The sequence below is a fragment of the Oryctolagus cuniculus genome, chromosome 19 (assembly GCF_964237555.1).
Source record: "Oryctolagus cuniculus chromosome 19, mOryCun1.1, whole genome shotgun sequence".
NCBI lineage: Eukaryota > Metazoa > Chordata > Mammalia > Lagomorpha > Leporidae > Oryctolagus > Oryctolagus cuniculus.
Genome location: NC_091450.1, coordinates 11,972,601 through 11,998,104, shown reverse-complemented (window position 1 = coordinate 11,998,104; position 25,504 = coordinate 11,972,601). Strand labels below are relative to the sequence as shown.

The window sequence follows — 25,504 nt, the reverse complement described above, 5'->3', positions numbered from 1 at the left end:
AGGCCCAAGGACTTGAGCCACCTTCTGCTGATTGCTTTTCCTGGTGCACTCGCAGAAAGCTGGATCAGAAGCAGAGCAGCCGGGACTCTAGCCGGCATCGCAAGCAGTGGCTTAACCTGCTGTGCTACAGTGCCAACACATATGTTTTTTTTATTTTTATTTTTATTCATTCATTCTATTTGAAAGGCAGAGACAGAGGGAGAGAACAATCGTTGGTTATGCTCACGAATGCTCCAAATGCTCACACCAGCCAGTGTTGAACCAGACCAAAGCCAGGAGCTAGGACTTCAATCTGGGTGGCACAGACGCAGATACTCGAGCCATCGCCTGCTGCCTCCCCAGGTGAGCACTAGCAGGAAGCTGGGATCAGAAGCCGAGCCAGGACTTGAACCCAGGCGCTCCTGTATGAGCTGCAGGTGTCCCAACCACTGCACGTGCTGCCTGTCCCTCGTCCTGGCTTTAATCTGGTGCCATCACATGGAGATCGTGTGACCTTGGGTGGCTGTCACATAGGAGAAATAATCCACCCACCCTCCCCCCAGGACCCTGTGAGGATGACCCAGGAAAGGCCTGGCTCAGGGCGGGGTACCAGATGCTGGTACCAGCATCTGAAAGTTTGCCATCTGCAGCAGTCGGCGCCTTGCTCGCCCTGCCTGGAATGGTTGCTTGCTTAGCTGTAGGGATTCTAAGCATAGTGCAGCTTCAGCCACACGAGAAAGAGCTTGGATCGTTCACATCCCTTTGCATTGTGGGAGACGTCAGAAAACGCAGGGCAAACTGACTTAGGCAACAGAGGAGAAAGATTACCAACACGCGCCACCACCAGTTCCACGGAGGGGACCGGGTGGGGCTGGATCCGGCAGCTCACGCTCTGTCTCTCTGCTGGGTCCCCGCAGCGTCAGCTGCACCCCGAGGCTCCATTCCCCAGTGCTCTCTGCCCAGGTGCCTGATAGTGGGTGGAGCTCCCAGTTCGTGCCTGGAGACTCTCAGACTCCACTGTCAGGAGAGAAGACCGCTCCCCACACACACACCCACACCCACACCCACACAAAGCAGAGATTAGGACAGGCCAGGATGTCACCGAGCCGGGCCCTCCTGCTGGCCCAGGAGTGCACACAGGGTGCCCTCCTTGGGGTGGGAAGAGCTCGGTCCTCCTGTGTCTCATGGCTGAGAAGAGAGGAGTGACTTTGCCGCAGGGCAACCATGCGGTCTTAGGGAGAGAGGGGACAGTGGATGCTGGGAGCTTCCCAGCCCGCATTGCCTCCAGACTCCTAGGAGAGGCCTCCGACGGGCAATACAGAAAGCAGGTGGCGGGCCTGCGGCAAGTCATGACGCCCCTGGGTGAACGGGCCCGCGGTCCTCACAGAGCTCAGCTCAGGAGTTGGCATGCGCGACGTGGAGCCGGGCAGCAGCCCCGGCAGCCCTCTCCTGCCGTGTGGCCCTTCTGCAGCCCCACCGAGCAAGGTGAACAGCCCTGCCGCTTCTTCACGCCTCCCAGGCTGCCCACTGGGCGCTGGAGTGTGCCCCGCAAGCAGGAGCTCTTAACCTGCCCCGCCTCCCCTGCCCCGAGTCAGCCAGGCTGGTGTAAGTCTTTCAGCAGGCCCAGGGTGGCGGAGCACCTGGCGAGGGCCCCGTGAAGCCGCAGAAAGGTGACGAGGAGAAGATAACTGTGGATTCTGCCAGCGGCCAAGTTAATCCAAACAGGCCCCCAGTTCCTCCGGGGAGCAATGGGCTGACCTCTCTGCCGCCTCCCCATCCCCGTGGCCTGGCACTCAAGGCTCGTGCAAACACGCTGAGCGATAGCACGTCTCACTGGCTGTTAATTAAAAAAAAAAAAAAAGTGGGGAACAGTTGCTGTGCGTTTGCTCGGCTCCCTGCTCACAGAGCCATTGCAGATTCCCAGGGCTAATTAGCAGGGCAGGTGCACACAGGGCGCGCGCCATTGTACGAGCGACTGATCCGTGGCGACCAGTGCTGTGCTGGGGCCCCGGAGGCCTCCAGAAAGCCATTCTGCATGGTTGCCATTTGCGTATTCTCAGGCCACACAGCCTGCCTGGGAAGGCGGTGGGCATTAAAATCAGTGAAGGAGAGAAATGGGGAAAAAAAAAATTAAAAGGGCACTTAAGTGTGTGCAGGCAGGGCCAGGGCTCATACCTTGCTGAATGTGCTTAATGGGAGTCTCGTGGAGGTGACGTCATCCTATCCTCCCTGGCCAGGCTGAAGTGGTACAGTGGCCCGTCTGAGCAGAGCGGCGGGGCCCTTGTTCCCTCCTGTGTTCCTTTGCTGGGGCTGCTGTCACCCCACACATCTGTTTCCTCCAGGATTGGTTTCTCCTGAGGCCGCTCTCCTTGGTTTGTAGATGGCCGCATCCTCGCTCCATCCTCAAATGGTCATTCTGATCATTTGTTTCATTGTTATTTAGCTGAGAGACAGAGCGACCGAAAAACCCGCCATCTGCTGGTTTCCCCCTCCAGATGCCCACAATGGCTCAGGTTGGACCAGGCCAGAACTGGAAGCCAGGAACTCAGTCTGGGTGTCTCACATGGGCAGCAGGAACCCAACTGCTTGAGCCATCTCCTGCTGCCTCTAAGGCTGCACATTAACAGGAAGCTCGGGGGCTGGCGCTGTGGCACAGCGGGTTAAAGCCCTGGCCTGCAGTGCCGGCATCCCATATGGACGCCGGTTCGAGTCCTGGCTGCTCCTCTTCCAATCCAGCTCTTTGCTCTGGCCTGGAAAAGCAGTAGAAGATGGCCCAAGTCCTTAGACCCCTGCACCTGCGTGGGAGACCCAGAAAAAGCTCCTGGCTCCATATCAGCTCAGCCCTGGCCATTGTGGTCATTTGGGGAGTGAACCAGCGGAATAAAAGAACTCTCTCTCTCAGGCTTTACCTCTCTCTGTAACTCTGTCTTTCAAATAAATTAAACAGGAAGCTGGACTAGGAGGCAGAACCAGCACTTGGACTCAGGAATTCTAAAATGCAGGCATCCCAGGTGGCATCTTAACTGCTAGGCCAGACACACTCCCCTAACATGTTCTTTCTGTGTGTGTCCGTGGTGTGTCCATGATGTGTCCCCGTGGGCCCAAATGCCTTATCTTAAAAGGACTCCGGTCAGATTGGATCAGCACCCACCCTTAGGGCCTCATTTTATTTAATCTCTTTAAAGGCATCGTCTCCAGATAAAGTCACCTGCTGAGATTTGGGGGGTTGATACTTCTACGGATGAATTTGGGGGCACACAATTCGGCCCATAACTCCACCTAATTTGGCAGCAGTTCTGGCTTGGCTGGGGACATGACCCCTGGGCAGTGAGGGGAAGAGAAGTGCACTTTGTTGCATTGGCCGGGCAGAACCTGATGCTTTGCAAACATCTGTATTTGCAAACTCGTAAACAGAAGATGTGCTAAGCGCCAGGGTGCACAGTAACCGTGTGTTAAATGCTGTACAAATACAGGTTCATTTGCTCTTCCTAATAACCACAGGGAGTGGGCGCTGCCCTTCCCCTTCCGGTACAACTGGGGAAACTGAGGCCCCGTGTGGTTAGCCGAGCTGGCCAGAGGCCGTCCAGCCTGCCGTGGGCAGCGCAAGCCAAGCCAGCCGTGATTTTCATCTTCCTTGTCTGTTTTCCTTCCCTTTAAGGACGTGCGCAGAGGGAGAGCGGCGGAAGTCAGAGACGCTGTGTACGTGACCATGGAGATCCTGTCCAACTGGGGCAGCCCGCGGTGGGTGGGCCTCACGGAGGTCGAGTTCTTTGACCTGAACAACAGCAAGCTGTATGTGTCGCCTCACGACGTGGACATCCGGCACGCCGACTCGCCAGGCGAGCTGGGCCGCCTGGTCAACAGGAACCTAGCTGTAAGTAGGGTGCACGCAGGGGGCCCTTCCTTGCTAAGTGCATCCGTGTGAAGTCTGGGTTAAGGGGCGCAGTTGCGGGGCGGGGACCTGTCCCATGGGTTAGGGCAGTGGGGGCGCCTCCCAGCCTCCCCTCCCTGAGCCCTGGTTTGTGGGGTTCTCCTGGAAGAGCCAGTTCACCCACTCTGGCCACCAGCAAACACAGGGCCCCTGGGGTCACTAAGACCCACACCCTCATTTTGTAGCAGAAGAAACTCAGGCTTGGCGAAGGGTGTGGACTTGAGGGGGGCACACAGTGGAAGTTAGTGGAGCGCCCTTCACGGCCGTCCTGCAGCCACACCCTCTCGGGGTCCTGCTTCCCCCTACCAGCACCGAATGTCTCCCTTCCTTGAAATTATCTGGCAGGTTTTCACAGCCTTGGCATTTTCTCTTCCTGCCACTTGCACGTCAGACCAAGACAAAGCGACCAGCCACAGGGTCTCCACCGTGCACCCCTTCTGTTCATTCACAGTTACCTTCAGGGGGCCTGAGGGACTGAGACAGGGCTGCCTGCAGGCCGAGGCCCAGCGCAAGATGAAGAGCGTTCCTCAGGTGCTCTCTTGTGCCATTTAAATTCCCTGCCCTGTCCATGTGCTGTCTCTTCCAAAGAAGGGTGCAAAGGGTGTCTTCGGAGCTATAATCCAACTTTGACCTAACTGCGTAGTCTCGAGAAGACCAAAGACCCGCGCCCAAAGCTGATGACCTGCAACTTCGGGGCCCCCAAGCCACTCTCCTAACTTCTACTGTAGTTCCCTCATCTGTAAAATAGGCACCAAAAAAAAAAAAAAAAAAAAAGATTCTTACGTCAACGTAACACACAGGCTCCCGTGTGAGCAGCAGGAGTTTTGCGTGGTGCTTGGGTGTCCTTTGGGCTCCAGATACCAGATCTTGCTGTTCACCAAGAGTGATAGCACCGAGGAGTAGACGTCACTAACCCCATTTCAAAGAGGAAACGAGAAAACAAGGCTTTAAAACCCCCAGCTGTAGCTAGCCGCGTTCTGGTCTTGACCCTGTGGACAGATGAGAGATGAGGGTAGATAACCTGTCGCAGCTCTTAGACCATCACCAGCAAAACTCAAACCTGGCTCACTTTAGTGCATTTTTAAAAAATAAAGAAGAGAGAGGGGCCGGCACTGTGGGGTAATAGGCGAAGCCTCCACCTGCAGTGCCCGCATCCCATATGGGCACTGGTTCGTCTCAGCTGCTCCACTTCTGATCCAGCTCCCTGCTAATGCAACTGAGAAAACAGCAAAAGATGGCCCAAGTGTTTGGGCCCCTGCACCCACTTGGGAGACCCGGAAGAAGCTCCTGGCTTCTGGCTTTGGATCAGCCCAGCTCTGGCCATTGCGACTAGTTGGGGAGTGAACCAGCGAGTGGAAGACCTTTCTGTCTCTCTCTCTCCCTCTCTCTGTCTCTGTCTATAACTCTGCCTCTCAACTAAGTATATACATCTTAAAAAGACAGACAGAGAAAGAGAGGGAAGGAGAGGAGAGAAAGAAAGAAGAGAAGGTGTTTCAAGTCTTTGCTGGGCTCACCACTGCAGCCAGTCCAGAAGGCCCCACGGTCATGGTGGAGTTGTAGTAGTATCCTGGGGTCTGGTCTTCTTTGCAGGGGGAGGGAACAGAGCGTGCCTTTTGGGTTAGGGTGATGGCTGGTCAGTCTGTCCATCAATCCGTCAGTCTGTTGGTTGGTTGGGTGGTTTGTCGTTCTTTTGCCCTGCTGGGGATGTGCAGTCCCCAGAGAGGAACACTCATGCTCCCCCTGGCTCTGAGAGGGTACCCAGATGCTGGGGCCACCGGCACCCCAGGAGGGTAGGGAGGCATTCTCCTTGAAGAAAGTCCAGATTGTTAGGACAGGAAAGGCAGCAGAGATGCGAGACAGCTGGGAACCAGCTGTGCCCAGGCTTGGGCCAGGCGGGTCTGAGCCCCTTTCCAGGTGTGCAGCCCTGGGAGCCCCACCTCCGAGAGAAACAGGCCCTGTGGGGTCACAGCTGCGTGGATGCCGTGGCCTGCACGGCTCTGCTGTGCCTGCGGATTGGAGTCTGTGGGCTTTGATTTGTCCTGATTGTACTCTATCCCCAGTACACAAGAGAGGGCAACAGTCAGGCACTGGAGCTTGCTGTGGGGTGGCAGTCAGGACTGTGGCCTGTGGTTTGGGTGTTTGGGGATCTGTGGTTTCTGTTTTTAGTTTTCTGTCCTGGGGTTGGGACATAAGCAGCTGTGTCTCCCAGGTCCTGCCAGGGGGTGGGCCGGGTTGGGTGCCCCCTGCCTCCTGGAAGGCTGTCCTGCATGCCAGGCCTGGACTCCCAGGACACAGAACCCATCAGAGCCATCAGGTCCACTGTGTGTGCCGGCCAGGGCCTGGCACACCTCCTCATTCAGCCCTCCCCCTGCGATGAGACTCCCCATTCTATCCCGGAGAAACCCAAGTCCCATGGCTTCCCCTAGCCTTAGAGCAGTGGCTGGGGCCCAGCTGACAGCTGAGCTGAGGTCCCTGGGAGTGGAGGCTGGGTTCAGAAGAGCAGGGCCTTCAGTGGAGGCACCGGGGGCTCCACCGGACTTTCCTCCATCTATGCCCACCCCCTTTTCTCTCCCTGGCCACGCCCTGGCCTACGGCCTCAAGGTGACCCCTGATTTTAAGCCCAGCCCTGCCTGCTCCTCAGAGCCCCCACCATGAATGTCAGCTTGGCCTTCAGAGACCTGAAACCTGAGCTGGAGTCCCACTGCCCCCCACCCACAGGTGTCTTCCTCCTCCAGGCATATCTGCTCACCAAGCACTCTGCTGCCCGAGCCCACCCCTTGGAGTCTGCACCATCAGCGGTTCCCTGAGAGCCTGTGATTAGCTCCAAATCAAAAGTTAGTCTGTGCCACCACCTTTCTGTCCCGGGATACAGTGTGGACAGGACACCGTCCCCACCACCTTCCTGCAGGCCGCCACATCCTATTGCTCTTGCCCCCCACCCCCCATGGAGCCTGAATCCGGTCCCTTCTCTCTGTCTCTGCTGCCGACTCGGCTTCAGTCACATGTGGATTATGAAACAGCCTCCATTTCTTACTTTCTTCTGTTCTCGTGCCGCCCACTGCGTTTTCCACTCTGTGTCCAAGGCGATTGTGCCCCTCCCCTACCTAGAAGCCCCGCCGTCACTTCCCATTGCACTGAGGAATAAAACCCAGGTCCCTCTCCTGTGAGCAGGCCCCTCCTTCCTCTCCGCCCTCCTCTGACCTCCACCCCCTACTTGGCAAACACACCCCTTGCATGTGGGGCTCCCACAGCCACAGGCCTGCCTTCTGCTCCTCTGAGCTGCCAAGTTCATTACCACCTCTCCAGAATTTCTTCCCTCCGGATTTCCAAGTGGCTTCTCGACACTCAGATCTCAGCCCCAAATATCACTTTCTCAGCAAGACCTTCCCTGACCTAGCAACTTTGGAAGAGTCCTGACCCCTCCCCCTATAGCCAATGTCACATTGTCATTTGTCACTTTCTTCAGAGCACCCCTCACTGTGAGACCTGTGTTGTTCACATGTTTACTGTCTGACTCTTCCATTGAGGGCATAGGCTTTGATTTGTCCTAATTGTACTCTATCCGCAGCACAGGAAAGAGTGCAATACTCATGAAATTTCTTTTTTTTTTTAACCTTTTTATTTGGAAAGAATTATAAATCCCCAGGAAATTGTAAAAAATAGTTCAGAAACAGAAAAACAATAGAGAAAAATCAATGAAATTAAAGTTAGTTGTTTGAAAGGATCAACAAAACTGACAGATCTTTAGCTAGGCTTGGGAAGGGGGAAAAAAGGAATGAAAAGATTCATATTAATAAAATCAGGATGTTACTACTGATCTTACAGAAATGAAAAGAATTATAAGAGTCTTATGAATAATTGGATGCCAACAAACTAGATCTAGATAAAATGGAAAAATTCTTAGGAAGACACAAATTACCAAAGCTGACTCAAGAAGAAATAGAAAACCTGAATAAACCTACAGGAAATAGACTGGATTAATAATCAAAAACACTTCCCAAAAATAAAAGCCCAGAACCAGGTGGCTTCACTGAATTCTACCAAAGAGTTAACCCCTAGTTGGGCCGTCATTGTGTTGTAGTGGGTTCAGCTGCTGCTTGCAGCACTGGCGTCCCTATCAGAGTGCTGGTTCAAGTCCCTACTGTTTTATTTACAATCCAGCTTCCTGCTGCTGTGCCTGGGAGGGCAGTGAATGATGGCGCAAGTACCTGGGCCCCTGCCACTAATGTGGGAGACCAGGATGGAGTTCCTGGCTCCTGGCCTAGGCCTAGCCCAGCCCTGTGTATTATACAACTATGTGAAGATGTGAACCAGTGAATGACAGATCTCTCTCTCTCTCTCTCTCTCTCTCTCTCTCTCTCTCTCTCACATCTTTTGCTGTCACTCTTTCACACAAATAAATAAAATCTTTTTGAAAGAATGAACACAAATCCTTCATAAACCCTTCTAAAATGAGGGCATGCTTTTCTTTGAGGCCAGGATTACCCTGATCGCAAAACCAAAGACATTGCAAGAAAGGGAGCTAGAAACCAATATCCCTCATGAAATTAGATGTAAACGCTCTGAACAAAGCACTAGCAAATCGGATCTGGCAGTTGATAAGGAGAACTACACATCAAGACCAGGTGAAATTTATCCCAGTAATGCAAAGCTTGGGCAACATAAAACACACACACACACACACACACACACACACAACAACAACAACGGTGTATTACAATATATTAATACGACAAAGGAGGAAGTAGCCGGATGGCATCTCATAGGTGTAGACAAGGCATTTGATGAAATCCAGCAGTCCTTGATGGCTTCGAAAGAAAAGCCACCAGGAAGACTGCCCCTCAGCCTCCCCCTCAGCCTTTGGCAAAGGACATCTCTGAAGCCGCCACAGCTGACTTCAGACTTCGCAGTGGAAGACTGAAAGATCGGGAACAAAGCAGGAAGGCCTGCTTCCACCACTCCTCTTCCGTGGGCGGTTAAGCGAGAAAATAAGTTAGAAAGGAAGATATGAAACTGTGTTTGCAGTTAATGTGATCTCACATACAGAAAATATACCAGGAAGGCTGAAATTGAGCTCCTCAAGTTTACAAGATAAGAAATCAATATACAAAAATCAGTTGCATCTCTATGTGCTAGCAATAACCAATCTAAAAAGAAAATTCAGAGAACAATTCTGTTTGTAATATTTATCAAAATAAAAAGAGTTAGGAATAAATTTCACCCAAGAAGTACCACACATGGACACTGGAAAGTACAAAATATTGTCGACAGAAATCAAAGACCACCTAAATAAATGGGAAAACGTTCATGTTTATGGACTCCCCAAATTGATCTACAGATTCAATGCAATCCAATCAACAGTCCAGCTGCCTTTTTTGAGGAATTTATAAGCCGATCCTAAATAGGCACATAGAAATTCAAGGGACCCGAGATAGCCAAAACAGTGTTGAAAAAGAAGGACAAGGACTCACACTACTCAGTTTTCAAAACTTACTGCTGAACTACAGTAATCAAAATCGCATGCTCCTGGCATAGATCCTGAGGTGGATCCGGAAATAGAACTGAAAGTTCAGAAATAAACTCCTTCTTCTACGGCCAGTCGATTTCGACTACAGTGGCAAGACTATGCAGTGAGGAAGCCATGATCTTTTCAACAAGTGCATTTCCACATCCAAAAGAATCAAGTTGGACTCCTGCTTCAAACCACATCCAAAAACCAACTTAATGGATCAAAGACCTAAAGATGAGAACTGAAGTTCTAAAACCCTTACAAGAAAACAGAGATGTGAATCTTTGAGCCTTGAATTTGTCAGTGGAATCTTAGATCTGACACCCGAAGTACAAGCAACTAAAGAAAAAATTGACAGATCAAGTACTTAAAACGTGTTTGCTTCAGATGCACTATTCAGAAGGTAAAAGGATAACCATAAACTGAGAGAAGTATTTCCAAACTCATGTGTCTGACAAGGACCTAGTATCCAGAATATATAAAGAGAAGAACTCTGAAATTCAACAGCCACAAAAACCCAATTCAGGTGTGGCTAGAGGACTGTTAATAGCCGTTCTTCCAAGGAGATATACTAATGGCTAACAAGCACATGCAAAGATCCTCAGCAGTGTTAATCATTAGGGAAATGCAAATCAGTATCACACCTCACACCCACAATGATGGCTGTCATTCTTGAAAGAAAAGAGAAAGTGACAAGTGTTAGGACAAGCACCTGGAGAGCTTGGAGCCCCCGTACTTTGCTGTCAGAGATGTGAAAGTTCAGAGATTCAGCCACTGTGGGAAACAGCTTGGCCGTTCCTCAAAGTGCACTGTGGCGTCACCCAGTGTCCTGACAACGCCACGCCTGGATCTGTACCCAAGAGAAATGAGAACACCGATGTATATATTTGACAAGCTTGGGCATGCATGTTCATGGTGGCAGGCTTCATAATAGCCCCAGTGTCCATCAGCTGCTGAGTGGTTAAGCTGTGTGGTGTAGGGTGCGGTGAGACATCACTCAGCCTTAGAAAGGGAGGAAGCACTGATGCATGCTGCCACATGCGTAGGCTTTGAGCGCACGACGCCACGTGAAAGCAGCCACCCAGAAGCCCACATATTGTATGTTCCCATTTGTAAGAGGCTCCCAGGACAGACGAATCTAGGGACAGAAGGCAGATCAGTGGTCACCAGGGCTTGGAGTGGAGAGTGACTACTAATGGGTTCATGGGTTTTTGTGGGCAGTGAGCAGCGTTGGGAAAACATAGTGGTGATAGTGATGCAATCATGTTATTAAACTGGGAAAAAAAAATAACCCTGAATTGTACACTTGGAAATGTTGGGTTTTATGATATATGAATCCTATCTCCATTAAGACGCAAAAGGATGGAGAGATGCCACAGGCCCCTGGTCAGCTTCCCCCACAGATAACATCCTGTGTACATGGTCAAAACCAGGACCTTGACATAGGTGCAAAGTCCAGACCTTCACACCCTCACTTGCACGCAGTGTGTGTGTGTGTGTACAGTTCCATGTGGTTTGATGCATGTGTGCACACACCTGGCTCCCACCGTATCGGTCCAGCCCAGACCCATCGCAGCAGAGGGCTCCCCATCCCTCCCTCTCCGCCGCTGACACTGCTCTCTGTCCCATGCTTCCTGATGTTTTACGAATGCTGTAAATATGGCCTCCTACGATGTGCAGTCTTGCTGAGGTGGTCTTTTCCTTTGCCTGCCTAGTGCCCTTGACCTCCTCCCAAGTTGTTAGGTATCTCAGTCGTTCGTTCCTTCGTGATGTGATGATTCAGTAAGTTGGAGCTGGTTCTGAGGACAGCCTGGCGTCTCCCTGTGGGTGACAGATCCTGTTAGGAAAAGCTGGACTGGAAAAGACCCTTAGCTTAGGAGCTAGAGAGAGACTTCCCTGATCATCCATGCCACGGACCCAGAACATTTCTTATTTGCATCATAGAGTTTAGGCCCCAAAAGAAACTGTGTCCCATTTTTTTAAAAAATATTTATTTATTTATTTGAAAGAGTTACACACAGAGAGAAGGAGAGGCAGAGAGAGAGAGAGGTCTTCCATCTGCTGGTTCACTCCCCAGTTGGCCACAGCAGCCGGACTGCACTGATCCAAAGCCAGGAACTTCTTCTGGGTCTTCCCACACGGGTGCAGGGGCCCAAGGACTTGGGCCATCTGCTACTGCTTTCCCAGGCCCTAGCAGAGAGCTGGATCAGAAGTGGAGCAGCCAGGACTCGAACCAGTGCCCATAAGGGATGTCGGCACTGCAGGCAGTGGCTTTACCCACTACAACGCAGTGCCAGTTCCTTGTGTCCCCATTAATAACCATTCTCCACTCCACCCCGTGGGCAGCCATCAGCCTACTTTCTGTGTCTAGGTTTGCCTGCCCTGGACATCTCTTATAAATGAGATCGTACTGTGTCTGGCTGCTTCCACTCTGTGTCGTGTGCTCCAGGTCCATCCATGCCGCAGCGTGCATCAGTGCTTCCCTCCTTTTATGGCTGAATGACACCTGTGGCACAGCCAGAGCACATTGGATCTGCCAGTCATCGGTTGCGTCCTGACCCCTGTCGGCTGTTAGGAACAATGCCGCTAGGCACATTCATAGGCAAGCCTTTTTTTTCCCCCTTCTTGGCGGTTGTACTAGTTTGCCCTCCCTTGGTGGCACTGAGTTGCTCAAACGTCTGATTCTGCCTTCCAGTCCAACTTGGCATTTGTAGGGCAAATGTGTAGCAGATGCTCCGCCACTTCAGTGCACACTTGATGCACTCGTTATCAGTCTGCTTTCGTTACTATAACAAAGCACCGGAGGCAGCCCGATCACATCAAGAAAAAGAGATCTATTTTGGCTTACAGTCTGGAGGCTCGAAATCCCACCATGATGATGCAGGTTCTGGCGAGAGTCCCCACAGTCTACATCTCATCATGGCAGGAGCAGTGTCTGTCTGGCTCTCTCCTTTTTATTTTCTGTTTCCCAAGATGTATTTACTTATTTGAAAGGCAGAGTTATAGACAGAGAGGGGGAGAGACAAAAAGAGAGAAGAGAGGTCTTCCCTCCTCTGGTTCACTCACCAAATGACCGCAACAGCTGGAGCTGAGCCAATCTGAAGCCAAAAGCCAGGAGCTTTTTCCTGGTCTCCCATGTGGGTGCAGGGGCCCAAGCACTTGGACCATCTTCCACTGCTTTCCCAGGCCACAGCAGAGAGCTGGATTGGAAGTAGAGCAGCTGGGATTTGAACCAGTGCCCATATGGGATGCAGTCACTACTATGCCACAGCACTGGCCCCTGTCTCCTTATAAAGCCACCAGGACTGACTCATGGGGGCTCTGCCCCTACCACCTGATCCAGTCTAAACACCCCTCAAAGGCCTCTCCTCCCGTTCTTGCAATGTGATGGAGTGGCCGACCTCTGAGTAACCATTAACATAGGACTTTGTGGCCGGGACTCCTGTGTGAGCTGAGAGGCCAAATATTCAAACCCTACTTCTTCCGACCACCAGCACTGCTCTTTGTCCTCTGGATTTGCTTTTGTCGGTCCATGGAGTTGCTGCGCTGCTTCCTGATTCCCTGCAGGCCTGAGCTCCGGTGCCCACCAGAGCAGCTGGCTTGCTCGCACACCTGTCGCGAGCTGCCTTCTGGCTCTCTGGCTGGTGCTTGCCGCACTGCCTAAATAAACTGCTTAATGCTGGCTCCTTGCCGCGGGCTCTGCCTCGGGGGCAAGTCCAGACTGAGGCCGAATGAATGAATGAACTTGCGAAGACTCAGTCTGCCATCTTGAGCAGCCTTGGGCAGATCCCAGCCCTGCGGGAGCTCTGGTCTCTGGAACCGCAGCAGGGCCTGCTCCCAGCTTCAGAGAGAACCAGGGGTCTTTTTCAACCACCTGCGGTGGGGAGGGAGGGCACCGCCAGCGGCCGCTCTGCCTGCTGGCCTGGCACCTGGGGCTCAGCCCAGCATGCACCGGCCCCGCCCTCGGCCGCCTCCTGCCAGTCCTGCTCTCGGGGATTCTGTCTGTGGCCAGGAAACATCAGAAGCTCGGCTGCTAATGAGGCCCCGAGCCCCACACAGGTTAACGTTCTCTGACTTTGAACACCACAGCTCCCACTTAGGCTTCCTGCTGTTCCCCCCGCTGACAGCGACGTGAAGGGAAATCCATTACAGCCCACCTCGGAGGGTCAGCGTCCTGTCAAGCAGCCACAGGGACCCATTTTCGGTGCCTGCGCAACCAGGGAAGGACACTCCCGCCCTGGATTCCATGCTGCCTTCGCCTCTCGACCCCTGGCAGCTGCCCAGAGCACTCCGAGTCCTTGCAGGGCTGGAGGCTTGGCGGACTTGCTGGAAGAAGTCAGAACCCCTGTGAACTCATCTCTCCCCCTTAACAGAAGCCACCTCCTCCCTCCTGACGGGCGCTGTTGGCACCACAACAGACCTCCTTTGTCCTGGCCTGCAGCTGGGGCTTGAGCCTCTCCCTCCCATGCCCTGGGGGCCAGCACAACCCCAGCGGCGCCTTCCCTGGCTCCAGCTAGGAGCAGGTGCGGGAGTCGGTGGAGGTGTTCTCAGATGCAGGGCAAGGCTCCTCGTGCAGCAGTCACCACTGGGCCAGTGGCAGGGCTCAGCAGGTGCTCATGCTGCAGTCCCTGAGCAAGGACCCCAGACTGAGGGAAGTGAGGCAGCAGGGAGTAGTGGGGACTGTGGCCCACTAGAGAGCCACCGCCCTAGCTCCAGGCTGTGGCACAGCAAGGGAGCTGCTGCTTGAGATGCCAGCATCCCAAATCCCAGTGCCTGCATTCCAGACCCAGCCCCACTCCATTCCAGCGTCTGCTCACAGCCTCCCAGAGTCAGCAGATGACGGCCCAACACTTGGATCCCTGCCCTCCCAGCAGGGATCTGGATTGGATTCCTGGCTCCTGGCTTAGGCCAGGCATCTGGGGAATGAACCAGCAGTGGGAGATCTCTCTCCCCACCTCCTATTTCTGCCTTTCAAGTAAATAAGTAAAATAAATAAGAAGACGGCTGTTAGCAGGTGCATTTCGTCAATCCACTCCTTCAGTCATTTCTTCATCTTTCAAAGCTTCTGCTGTCCTTTGTGCATGGCCAGGGGACTGTGCTGAACCCTGAGGGTTCTGGGCTGAGTTCCACATGGGCAGTGCTTCCCTTTAGGGGCCTCATAGCTGAGTGGGGAGTGAGGGGTCAGCATGCAAACAGGTCACGTGGGTCAGAAAGGCACGTGAACATCGCAAGGTGCTGGGGGCAGCCAGAGTAACCGGATCAGAGGAAGAGGTGACCGTGCCTGCTGCACCCTGTTGTAGCTGGATTTCCCAGGGCGGGAGGACTACTGCAAGGAAGCAGAGGCTCTGCCAGTGCAAAGGCAGAGCACAGGGAGCTATCTGAAAAGGGAGGCAAGGAGCTGGCTTCCTCCTGATGTGGCTTGCTCCAAAGCGCGAATGACACAGACTGTGGTTGGTGGGAATGAGAAATGACACGGAGGCCCCCTGCCCGCTCTGCCCCTCTAGTCTTGAAGAGTGGCCTTGGCTGCCACTCATGGTGGTGGAAGGTGGGGCGGAAGCTGTAACCCGAGACCTGCAGACTTGGAAACCCTGAAAGGGAACAGAATAAATCCCAAGGCTCAGTGCCATGGCCCCGTTCCCACCGAACGCTGAACGCCTAAGCCAGTTTTCTTTCTTTGCTATTTTTAAATTTGAGAAAACTCGGCAGGGTTTCACAAAAGAAAAGCATATGCTGTGTCTGCCAGGTTAATCAGACAAACAGCCCAAGCAAGCAGTGGCTCTTGCCCGCCCTCTCCCCCCAGCCCCCAACCTGCACCCCTACCCCCACCCTCAGCACATCCTCTGGCGGGCAGATCAGAGGGGCCCACATGTAGCTTAGCAGGGGGGCGGGGTCCAGGTGGGGGTGAGCTGAGACCCCACCTGTGCTGGGTGGCAAAGGTGGCCTGGCGTCCTGCCCTGGCCCCCTCCTGCTTCCAGTCAGCCAAAGGGTCCCCGCCATTTTCCTCTGGGGAGCGGCTGGAATGTGCCTAACCACCGCCCTCTCTCGCTGGCCTTTCAGAGCGCAAAGGACGCCTCCCCGTGGGTGTGTCCCTTCCACCCACCGCTGCAGCTCTTTTTCGTCATCCGCAACACCAGACAGCTGAGCGACTTCGGGCTGGCGGAGATCAAGGTGTGGAATTACTGGACGGCGGACGACGTGAGTATCTGGCTCCAAGTCCTCTCTGCGCGCTGGGTGGGTGGAGGCGCTCAGTGGTCGGCCAACAGCCCAATTCCTCCAGTAGCACAGGGGGTCCGAAGAGGCCCTGCTGCCCCTTCCCACACATGCAGCCAGAGCACTGCTGGGCAGTTTCACCCTGGGTTTGTCAGAGCCCCCCAGGAACACAGCTGAGACTCAGTTATCCAGACAAGACACAGAGAGGCCATGGAACTGGCCCCAGATCACACAGCCAGTAAATGTCAGAGAACCTGAATCCATCAGTTGGACCCCAGGCCCAGTCTCTTAGTCATCACCTGTCACACGCGTAGCCACAGTGGCACCGCCGCCCAGGATCTTGCTAAAATTCAGGTTCTCATTCAGCAGCAGCGTCGGTCGGGGCCCAGGATTCCGCGTCTTCCTAGCTCTCAGGCGCGCAATCCTCTGGTATGGGACCCCCCACTCTGCGCAGTGGGGCCTGGCCTCCGGCTGCCGTGCGCCCCCAAGGTCCAGACCCCACCCCGAGCCCTTCGAGCCTCACACCATCTTCCCTCCCCCGGCCCTCCCCCGCCCACCTCCACGCTGTGTGCATTTGTGTTGGCTCCTTGGTTTCGCGTGTATGAGTGAGCACGGACTAGGCGCCGTCGGGCTGCGTGAGAGATTCTGACGATGGTGTGCTCCGTGCCCTTGGAGGAACGCCTTGTCTCACAAGCTGAGCAGACAAGGAAATACAGAAATGTGGCGTGCAGATGGCACCCCGGGCTCCGCATGGCTCCACGCAGGATTTTTGGACCTGACTCTGGTTACAAAAGTGACAGACGTTCGGTACAATCCATACTTTGAAGTTTGAGTCTGGATCTTCTCCCCGGGCTAGTGACACGCAGTGCATTCCTCTCTAGTGATGCTGGGTGGCAGTCAGCCCCGTGGTTGCGACAGGAAACAGCCGGCGCTCTCCAGCGCATGGTGCCGCAGAACACGATGCGCTAGGTGAGGCGGACTCTGTGCGTCTGACTTGACAAGTTCAAGTTAGGATGGGTGTACCTGGAGTGTGACGAAGGACTCAATGAAAGGCAAAGTCAGCCCGTGACCCGGCAGGTAGCCAGCCCAGTGAGGGAGGCGGATGGGGACGCGCTCAGCCTACCTGGTGTCCTCTCTCAACAATGGACACAAGGTCGAGAATTGCCATACTGCCCGGTCACCAATAGTAGGAGCTGACCCTCATCCTCAGTATTGTAACAGACAAGAGGGCGTGGTGGGGACTGTGGCACACTGGCAAGCCCATCCCCCGGGTAAAGAGAAAGCCACTTTTCATCTTCAAGGAATGGTTACTAGGTAGGGACATGGAGCCAGTGCTGCTATATCTGTTTGTGTTATTGTTCATTTTACCTAAAAACAGAGCCAGAGACCAGCAATGATCTCCCACCACTGGCTCACGCCTCAGATGCCCTCAGCAGCCAGGGCTGGGCCAGGCTGAAGCTGGGAGCTTGGAACTGGTTCCAGATCTCCCACAAGTGTGGCAGGGCCTCATCTACTTGAGCCATTACCTGCTGCCTCCTGGGTGTGCATCAGCAGGAAGCTGGATCAGAAGCAAAGGAGGGGCCGGTGCCGTGGCTCACTTGGTTAATCCTCCGCCTGCAGCACCGGCATCCCATATGGGCACCAGGTTCTGTCCTGGTTGCTCCTCTTCCAGTCCAGCTTTCTGCTGTGGCCCGGGAGGGCAGTGGAAGATGGCCCAAGTGCTTGGGCTCCTGTACCTGCATAAGAGACCAGGAAGAAGCTCCTGGCTCCTGGCTTCAGATCAGCTCGGTGCCAGCTGTAGTGGCCATTTGGGGAGTGAACCAGCTGAGGGAAGACCTTTCTCTCTTTCCTCTTTGTCTCTCTCTCTGTCTATAACTCTGCCTATCAAATAAATAAATAAATAAAAATTAAAAAAAAAAAGAAGCAGAGGAGCTGGGACTCCCACCCAGGCACTCCAGGACGGGATACAGGCATCCCAACCGCATCCTAACCGCTCCTCGGCTAGATGCACACACACCCCCACCCCTGTCTTGTTAGCTTTGAAATACTCCCAGCAAGCGGAATATTTAATATTTTGATGTGAGCCTTCCTGTTTGTAAATATCAGTAGCTAATTTCAGTCATCTTTTTAAACCTCCTAAAGTTCCAAGAAAATTCATCTTCCAGTTTGCACTGGCCCTCCCCAGATTGCACGGAGCCAACTGCCTCTGACTGGAGGCAGTCAGGGAAGGTTCTAGAAGGAGCACATGCCTGAGCAGGAGTGCACCAAGACAGCAGCAGCCAGCTGAAGCAGAGAGAAGGGAGGCAGTGTAGCCCAGGTGGCGGGAACCGTGTGTGCAAAAGCAAGGAAGTGCGGAAGGAGAAGGCCGGCCCCGGGCCCAGCCTCCCCTCTCTCCAGCAGCTGCCAGGACGGCCTGACCCACTCCTCTGCTGCTTCCAACCCTCAGGGGCTCCCCTTGACCCAGGAGATCCAAGTCAAAGCCCTGAGGTTGCCATCAGAACCCCACCCCCACCCCCTGGCACCTCTCTTCTGCCCGTCCCTGCCTGCCCATGGCACCCTGCAGAATGCCAGCTGCCCCGCTGCTGTCGCCTGCCAGGCAGCCACGCCTTTTATCCCAGGCCCCTCGGGGCTCAGAATGTGCTTCTCTGCCTCCTAGTCCTTGGAAACCCAGGCGTCACATCCCCCAGGAAGCTGGCCCTCGTGGCTAAGGGGTGTCCTCCCCTGCATCAGCACTTACACCTGTCTCCCTCACCGGGCTGTGCACACCTCGAGAGCAGGGTCGGAGTCATAAATAAAACCCGAAATAAGTGGTCGAGGAGTGAACGACGGAGCTGGTGCTCCCAGGAGCCCATGAGCAGTTGGGTCATCCTCTGACAGCCGGTGAGGGCCCGAGAGGATGCGAGCGGTCGGCGGCTTGCACGGGTCACCAGCAGGCTGGGGAGCTGGGCTGGGAGCCAGGCCTGCCGCCCTCCCTCCCTGCACTTCTCCCTCCCTGGCACTTCTGGCCATCTCCCTACTAACCGCATCCTGAGCCCCTGGCAACTGCTGGCCCCCGCAGCTCAGGAGCCGGCCAGCTCTGTTCACACATGAGGCTGCCCAGACGGGTAATGGGAAGCTTTCTCTGATCTCTGTCTTGGGTGTTGTGTTTTTTTTTTGTTTTTTTTTTGTTTTGTCCGGTAAGATTTATTTTATTTATTTGAAAGGCAGAGTTAACAGAGAGAGGGAGAGACCGAAAGATCTGCCATTTGCTAGTTCACTCTCCAAATGGCCGCAATGGCCATAGCTGGCCTGGGCTGAAGGCAGGAGCCAAGAAATCCATCCTGTAGGTGGCAGGAGCTAAATCGGAAGTGGAGGAGCCGGGACTCATATGGGATACAGGTATCACAAGCAGTGGCTTAACCTGCTGTGCCACAGCGCTAGCCCCTTGAGTTTTTGTTTGTTTGTTTGTTTTGTTTTTAACAAGCATCTGAAGCTTGAATTTGAGGGAAAGAAGCCCAGGCTGCTGGCAGTTGCGAGGACGTCTTGGTGGGCACGGCAGCCCCCTCCCCCTCCCATTCCCCCTCCAGGCTCTGGATGCAGCCCCCGCCAGGCCTCTGGGGTCGTACACTCCCTTCTCCTGCTCAGCACTTCTTGGCAGGGGCCCCAGCACCTTCTGGAAGGGGAGATGAAACGGTGCTGGCTGCCAAGCCCATGCCCTGTGGCCTGGCCCCTGCCACTGAACGCGTAGCTCAGATTCTGTGTGCCGGATTACAAAGCAGATAAGCCTCACCCCTTTTGACCAAGGCCTGCCTTTCTTCTTTAACCTCCGCTCAGCCTGCCTCGTGTGTGTAGAATACAAAACAGGAGCAAGGCCCGGAGTTTTACAGGCACCCAGGGCAGAGCCGCAGTGCACAGGGCGGGGAGGAATTGGCAGCTCCAGGACCGGAGCCCTAAGGCCCTGGGGCCCCCTCCGGGACCGGCTGCGGAGGACTGAAACCTGCCGGCCGCCCCGCCGCCTGTGTCACGCACAGCCATCTGTTGCCACAACCCAGCAGGGAGTGAAAAGCACAAACAAATGCAGCCACAGGTTGGCTGGCTCCAATATTCTCCAGAGAACGCTATCACTGCATGTTTTAGAGGAGATAAAACGAGAGTTTATGGGAGACTGGGCTCGGCCTCACAGACTCGGCTTGTTAATACGGCTTTTTTGTGCGTGGGAATCCAGGGATGCAAAGTTCTGTGTGAGAGCTCACCCTGCACAGGCTTATTTGGCCCAGAAGAGAGGGTGCTAGGAGAAGGGGGGTCTTGCCTGGGAAACGTGCCGCCGGCGAAGTCCTGAGGCTCCTCCCCACCTCTCTAGGCCACATGGGTGCCTGTGAGCTGGCCCCATGCAGAGGGGCTTGGGAGGGGAAGTGAGGACGTCCAGGCCACACTCCATCCACCGCCGTGCGTGGAAGATGGCATGCAGCCACCTCCGCTTGTGACAGCTACCATTTGTTGAGCACTGCGGGAGTCAGGCAGGCGGCGGGGAGGTGGGAAGGAGGCTGGTCACTCAGCGGCTTTCAGCAAGTCCTCCGTGGGAGAAGCAACCACTAAACAAGAGGCGCTGGGGCTTGGAAGCCAGCGACCCTGCGTGGTGGCTGGACTGTGTCTCCTGCCACCTCTGATTGCCAGTGCTGCCTCAAGCGGGATCTGGAACCTTCCTTCTGGTTCGTCAAGGGTGCCGTGATGGATCGTGGCTCAGGAGGGGCATGTGATGACGGGTTTGTCCCCTCTTCTGATGTTCCCAGGTGAAGACCCCCCCCCCCCCGCCCCGCCAGAGGGTGTAAGGGACAGGGCTGGGCGGGGACCCTGAGGCCTGTTGGTTTTTTCTCAGCACCTGCTGGGAAGAGGGTTGCTACCATCCCACCAGTTTTCCTGTGTGACAGTCCTGGTGTAGCCATCTGCCGCAGTGATGATAGGCACATGGCTGGCATGGGCACCGGCCATGCCACCTCTTCCCAGGTTGTAACTGTGAGTGGGGCAGCCGAGAGGGGCCGGGCAGGACCGGCACCTGGGGTACAGCCATCCATGGTGCTCGTTCTGTTTAGAGTGAATGGGTGAACAGTGCGATCCCCCAGTGTATACGTCTGTGATACGTCATGTGGTCTCAGCCAGCACCGCCCACTAGAACATTCTGCCGGATCAGAATGTGCTCTACGTGTCCTATCCCATGGAGGAGACACGTGACACAGGCGGCAGCTGGGAACTCGAAATGTGGCCGGGACGCCCGACCTACGAAGCTGCATTTCAAGTGGTGCTCAGCTCTAATGCATGTTGATTTAAGGAGCCCTGCCTGACTGTGTTGGGCCACACAGCTGTTGGCACTCAGGACTTGGTGGTGAACCTGGTCTGCCCAGCCCTGTCCCCTCTGGTGGGGACTGGGGGAGAGAAACCAGGATGCAAGGGGATGACGAAATACGCGGTAGTGCTGAGTTCCTAAGATGACACAATAGCGCAGTGAGCGAGAGGCACGGGGAGAAGCAGGTGCGGTGGGCAGGTGTCTCCGCTGGCCTAGAGGATGAGCTGGAGCCGCCATGGGAAGGGCGATCTTCATGGGGCTCAGCTCCTGAGACAGGAACTTTGATGGGCCGGCTGTTGAGCCAGTGGCTGGAGGATGGAGAGCAAAAGAGTGTAAGGGCAGGTCCCAGGGGCAGGCGGGGACCAGGTTATGTGGATCTTAATTTGGAGAGAGAGAGAGAGCAGGCTAGGTAATCAGAGCACCCACCCGAGGCAGGCCCGTGGGCAGGTTAGTCCATGTCCCGGTGCCCCAGCTGCATCTGTTGAATGGGGGAATCGCTGCTCCCGGAAGCGGGGTGGAATGCTCAGAACAACGCCTGCCCTTTGTGCCCTCCGTGTGAGTGCCAGCCCTGGGGAGCTGTGAGCGGGTGAGGAATTTCAAAGACCACTCGGACTGCTCTTTGGAGAAGGGAGGACAGGGTGTGGGTGGCCCAGAGAGGAGGCTCAAGGGTGAGGACGGCGGTGCCCATGGGTTGTTCGAGGGAGACGCTGTCCCCACTATTTGCATATCCAGCCATGCCTTTGCCGGGGATGAAGTTTCCAATCCATTGGAAAAGTGGGGAGGTTGGTTCCTTAATGGCTCATGTTTCTGTCCCTAGCTCCAGCCATGACCAGCATCCCTGCTGTTCTTGTCCCATTTGTCCCCGTAACATGGGAAGGTAAATGGTAGCTGTCATCCCATTTCACCCCTCAGTACCTCGTGTGTCTTTCTGTGAGCCTAGTGCCGCCACGATTCTGACAGTCGTTAAATTTTGTTCATCTAATATCCACTCTGTGTTTAAAAAGCCCGAATTGTCTCAAAAATCATGTTTTTTGTTTTTTACAGGTAGTTTATTTGTATCAGGTTATACACCAAGGGCAAACATGGCAATGACCTTGACATGGTCAGCTAAGTCAGCACAGCCTGCCGAGGTGACTTAGCTTAGTAGTGTGGCCAGTGGAAATGGAACTGGCACCTCATTCCTGGGGTGTTGGCTTCAGGCTCGGGCTGGGCCGCTGTGTGTAGCCAGAGGTTGCTCTCCAGTGTGTGGGCTGCAGCAGTTAAAGTCCCTGGCTGAGTCCACACTCAGAAACAGGCATGGTAGCCACGAGGGCCCCCACAGGGGGCTCAAGTTGGAAGCAAGTCCTCTCCGGGGACTGGAGAACTGTTGGGTTTTAGAGGGAGGGGCCCAACAAGGTGCGCAGGCTCTACCCAGCAGGTTAGAACTCAAAGCTGAGCTGTGTCCCAGCCAGAGGGCATGCCCAGATGCATAACCAGCTGGGGAACTGACAGCCCTGTGCTGCCAGACCCAGGGCAGGCTGCTGCCAGGCCCAGGCAGACGCCTGGGCAGAGGAGGAATGCTCAAGTGTTCACAGATGCAGGCCGGGGGCAGCGAGATAAACCCAGACCTGCTGGTGGACCGTGGTCCTCCATGACAGCCAGTGCATCGCTGGGGATGGACCAGGGGGCTCAGAGAGGCCAGGAGGGCGGGGCCCTGAGGCCTCAGGCTATCTCAGGGAAGCAGCCCCGAGCCACTGCCCTCACCCGCATCCTAGGAAGAGAGCCGGGCCCCTGGGGCTGTGCTTGGGCTGGATACACATGGCCTGTGGACTTGAGCCGGCTCCCACGGCATTTTCCCAAAATTATTTGAATTAACTGCTAACATTTAAAAACTGGGTCCTTTTGCATGAAAGCAGGCATTTTTGACTTTTCTTGGGAGCCCAGAAGAGCTGGCATCGCCGGCCACATTCGCCATTCGCCCCTGGGAGCTCTGCTGAAGCTGAGTCACGGCGCCACAGTCGCCACCACTCCTGCTTGCCTCCCTGGCACAGGGCACAGTGCTGCCCCTGCCCTGTGCAGTACTGGCCTGCACCCTGGATGCACTGGTGCCGGTGACCTCCTCTGCTCCAGGATCCCCAGATATGGCCACGCCCCGGCTCTCCCATCCCCCTGCAGCCCCCCTCTCTCTCTGGGCCCATAAAGCTCTTCTTCCGGTGTGCCTTCACCCCTGCCGACCCCTGCCTGGAGTGCTTGACTCAGCTCATTCCAGACCCTGCCCTCAGAAGCCCCAAGGCTCTGCTTAAATGTCTCTGCACGTACAAGCCTCCCCCACCGCCAGGCTGCCCTGCGCCCCTCTGGCGGTCTCCCAGCCCCGCGCCTCCCTAGGGTGTCCTCAGTGTCCTGAGCCTCAGGTGTCACTGCCAGTGTCCCCTGGAAGATATATTCTGTGTGGTCCTCACGGTGTTTTATGGCTTGGGCATCCTTTGACAGCATTGGGAAATTGGCTTTTGAAGAGCTGGCGGCATTCCCTCCACGCGTCCCCTGGCTGGAGCTGAGTAGTCCCTGCTCCCCAGACCTGGGGGTGGGGGTGTGCGTCCCGCAGCTCAGACACCCACCCCTGGGCCCCCCGGCATTGAGTTCACAGCCCCTTCATCTACAGCTGAACTCACAGAGGGTAGGAGCTGTGCTTGCTTCTTTTGCCTCCCCCTGGGCCAGGACCAGCCCCCTCTACAGTGTCCATCGGGTCAATTAAAATGGCAAGCATAGCACACGCCCAGGCCTTGCAGAGGCTGGCCCTAAGGTAGCAAGAAAAGGTCTACACCCTCAGAGTGGATGGGGCTTGTTCTGTGCCTGCTGCCAGATTGTGCCAGGAGCAAGACCACGGCACCTGGCCTTAGTGGAATAGGATGTCCCTGGACCTCGCTAGCCTAAGCAGCCAGCTTAACAGGTGCATACGTCCAGGAAGTAGACCAGTCCAATGCATGATGACAGCTCATGGTTCCTGAGCACATAGTACAGGGCAGGGGCAGGTAGTACCCCAAGCACGTGCGTCCTATACCAGCTCATTGATTCTGCGCAGCAATCCTAGGAGGTGGGGACAGCTTGACTTTACACATGGGGAAACTGAGGCACATAACACAGAGCAGCTTGTTGGTGATCACAGGACTGCCACACGGCCCTGCCTCCTAACAGAGAGAAAACTGCCTCGCAGCCCGAGGGCAGCCACGACTCAGCACCTGTGTTGCCCGTTGGCCTAGGTTTTCCAGGATGGCCAGAAAAGCGCATCGTGTTTAAATCTTAGTGTTTAAATCTTAGCAGCTAATTCTGAGATTGTTAAGTGTTCTGTGGGCCACGCCAGCGGGGATTGAGATCTTAAGTGCCAGGTCCCAGCCTTGCCCTGTTCTCAGAAACCATGATGTTGGCTGCGGTGCAGAGTGGTCAGCTCAGAGCCTGGCCCTGCTGAGTGCCACAAGGTCCCACCGACACCTCCTGCACTCTCAAAGCACATCCAGTCACCAGAGTTGTGCCCCCAGATGGCTAGAAATGGGCCCCCACCCTGACCTTGGCAGTCTCCCGTCCTGGCAAGGACAGGCACGCGTGTGGGGACCCCGGGCAAGGTCGTACATGCAGGGATCCGGGTTGCCAGCCAAACTCTGGGAGACCAGAGGAAGCCCCTCGACCCCACTGGAGTTGGGGGTGCCAGGGAGGGTTGAGGGATTCCTGGAGGAGCCGGCGCTTGAGCCAAGTGCTAAAGACGGGCCGCTGGCTCCCTGGGCAGAAACAGCTCACTCCGTGAAGCCCTCCATGGCCCCCCCAAGCCTACAGCCAGGGAGAGAGCAGTGAGTCAAGGAGACAAACCTGAGTCCCCCTGCAGTGTGCGAGTGTAGGACGCCCTCAGCCTGGGCCCCCAGGGCTGCACATGGCCCTGCTGCAGCCAGTGCGCCTCTGGCCCAACTCCAGGTGCAGAGCCGACGTTCCGTTTGCTTTAAATGATTCGCCCAGGCATTCGGTATAGTGGAGGCCCAGCCAGTGCTTTGCTCCACGGGTTTCTCTTCTGGTCACGCGGGCTGCACTGAAGGCGGGCGCCCATCCCGGGAGAGTGATGGAGAGCGCCGAGGCCCCCAGCTCCGCTGTGGCTGTCGTGACCGGTGCCGCTATTAATCTCGGCTGAGCAGTCGGTGCGATCACTGGGAGACACGTGTCGCTCCATGCCAGGGCCAGGGAGGAAGGCAGTCTTGCCAAGTTAATTAAATTGCTTAGATTGAAACAGTATTAATATTGTTATATTAAAAATGTGTTATGGTCTCAACACAGCTAGTTCTCATCAGATGCGGGGTGAAACGGGGGCTAGGAAAGGTGTTTTCTGGTTACCCGCGCGCCAGCCAGAGTTTCCAAGTGTCCTTGTGAAAATACGTTGGGAAAGGGATTTGAGGAGGCAGGCATGATGGAAAATGCAGAATGTATTTGAGGAAGGTATGATGGAAGGTATAACCATAACCCTAGTTAAACCAGGAAGAAAAGATTCGTTCTAAGGAAACTGGGACACACACACACACACACACACACACACACACAC

At 55.1% G+C, this 25,504-nt stretch overlaps 1 protein-coding gene across 11 annotated transcripts in view; it reads left to right on the top strand.

Annotated features, from left to right (window-relative positions):
* The window catches only part of KATNIP (katanin interacting protein), a 186,647-nt gene that overhangs the window by 129,755 nt on the left and 31,388 nt on the right, over positions 1–25,504 (top strand). For all 11 annotated transcript variants that reach the window (XM_051847554.2, XM_051847549.2, XM_051847546.2 and 8 more), the window contains 2 exons: positions 3,638–3,853; positions 15,477–15,614. In XM_051847554.2, the coding sequence (XP_051703514.2) occupies positions 3,638–3,853; positions 15,477–15,614 (354 nt within the window). The remainder of the gene's footprint in view (positions 1–3,637; positions 3,854–15,476; positions 15,615–25,504) is intronic.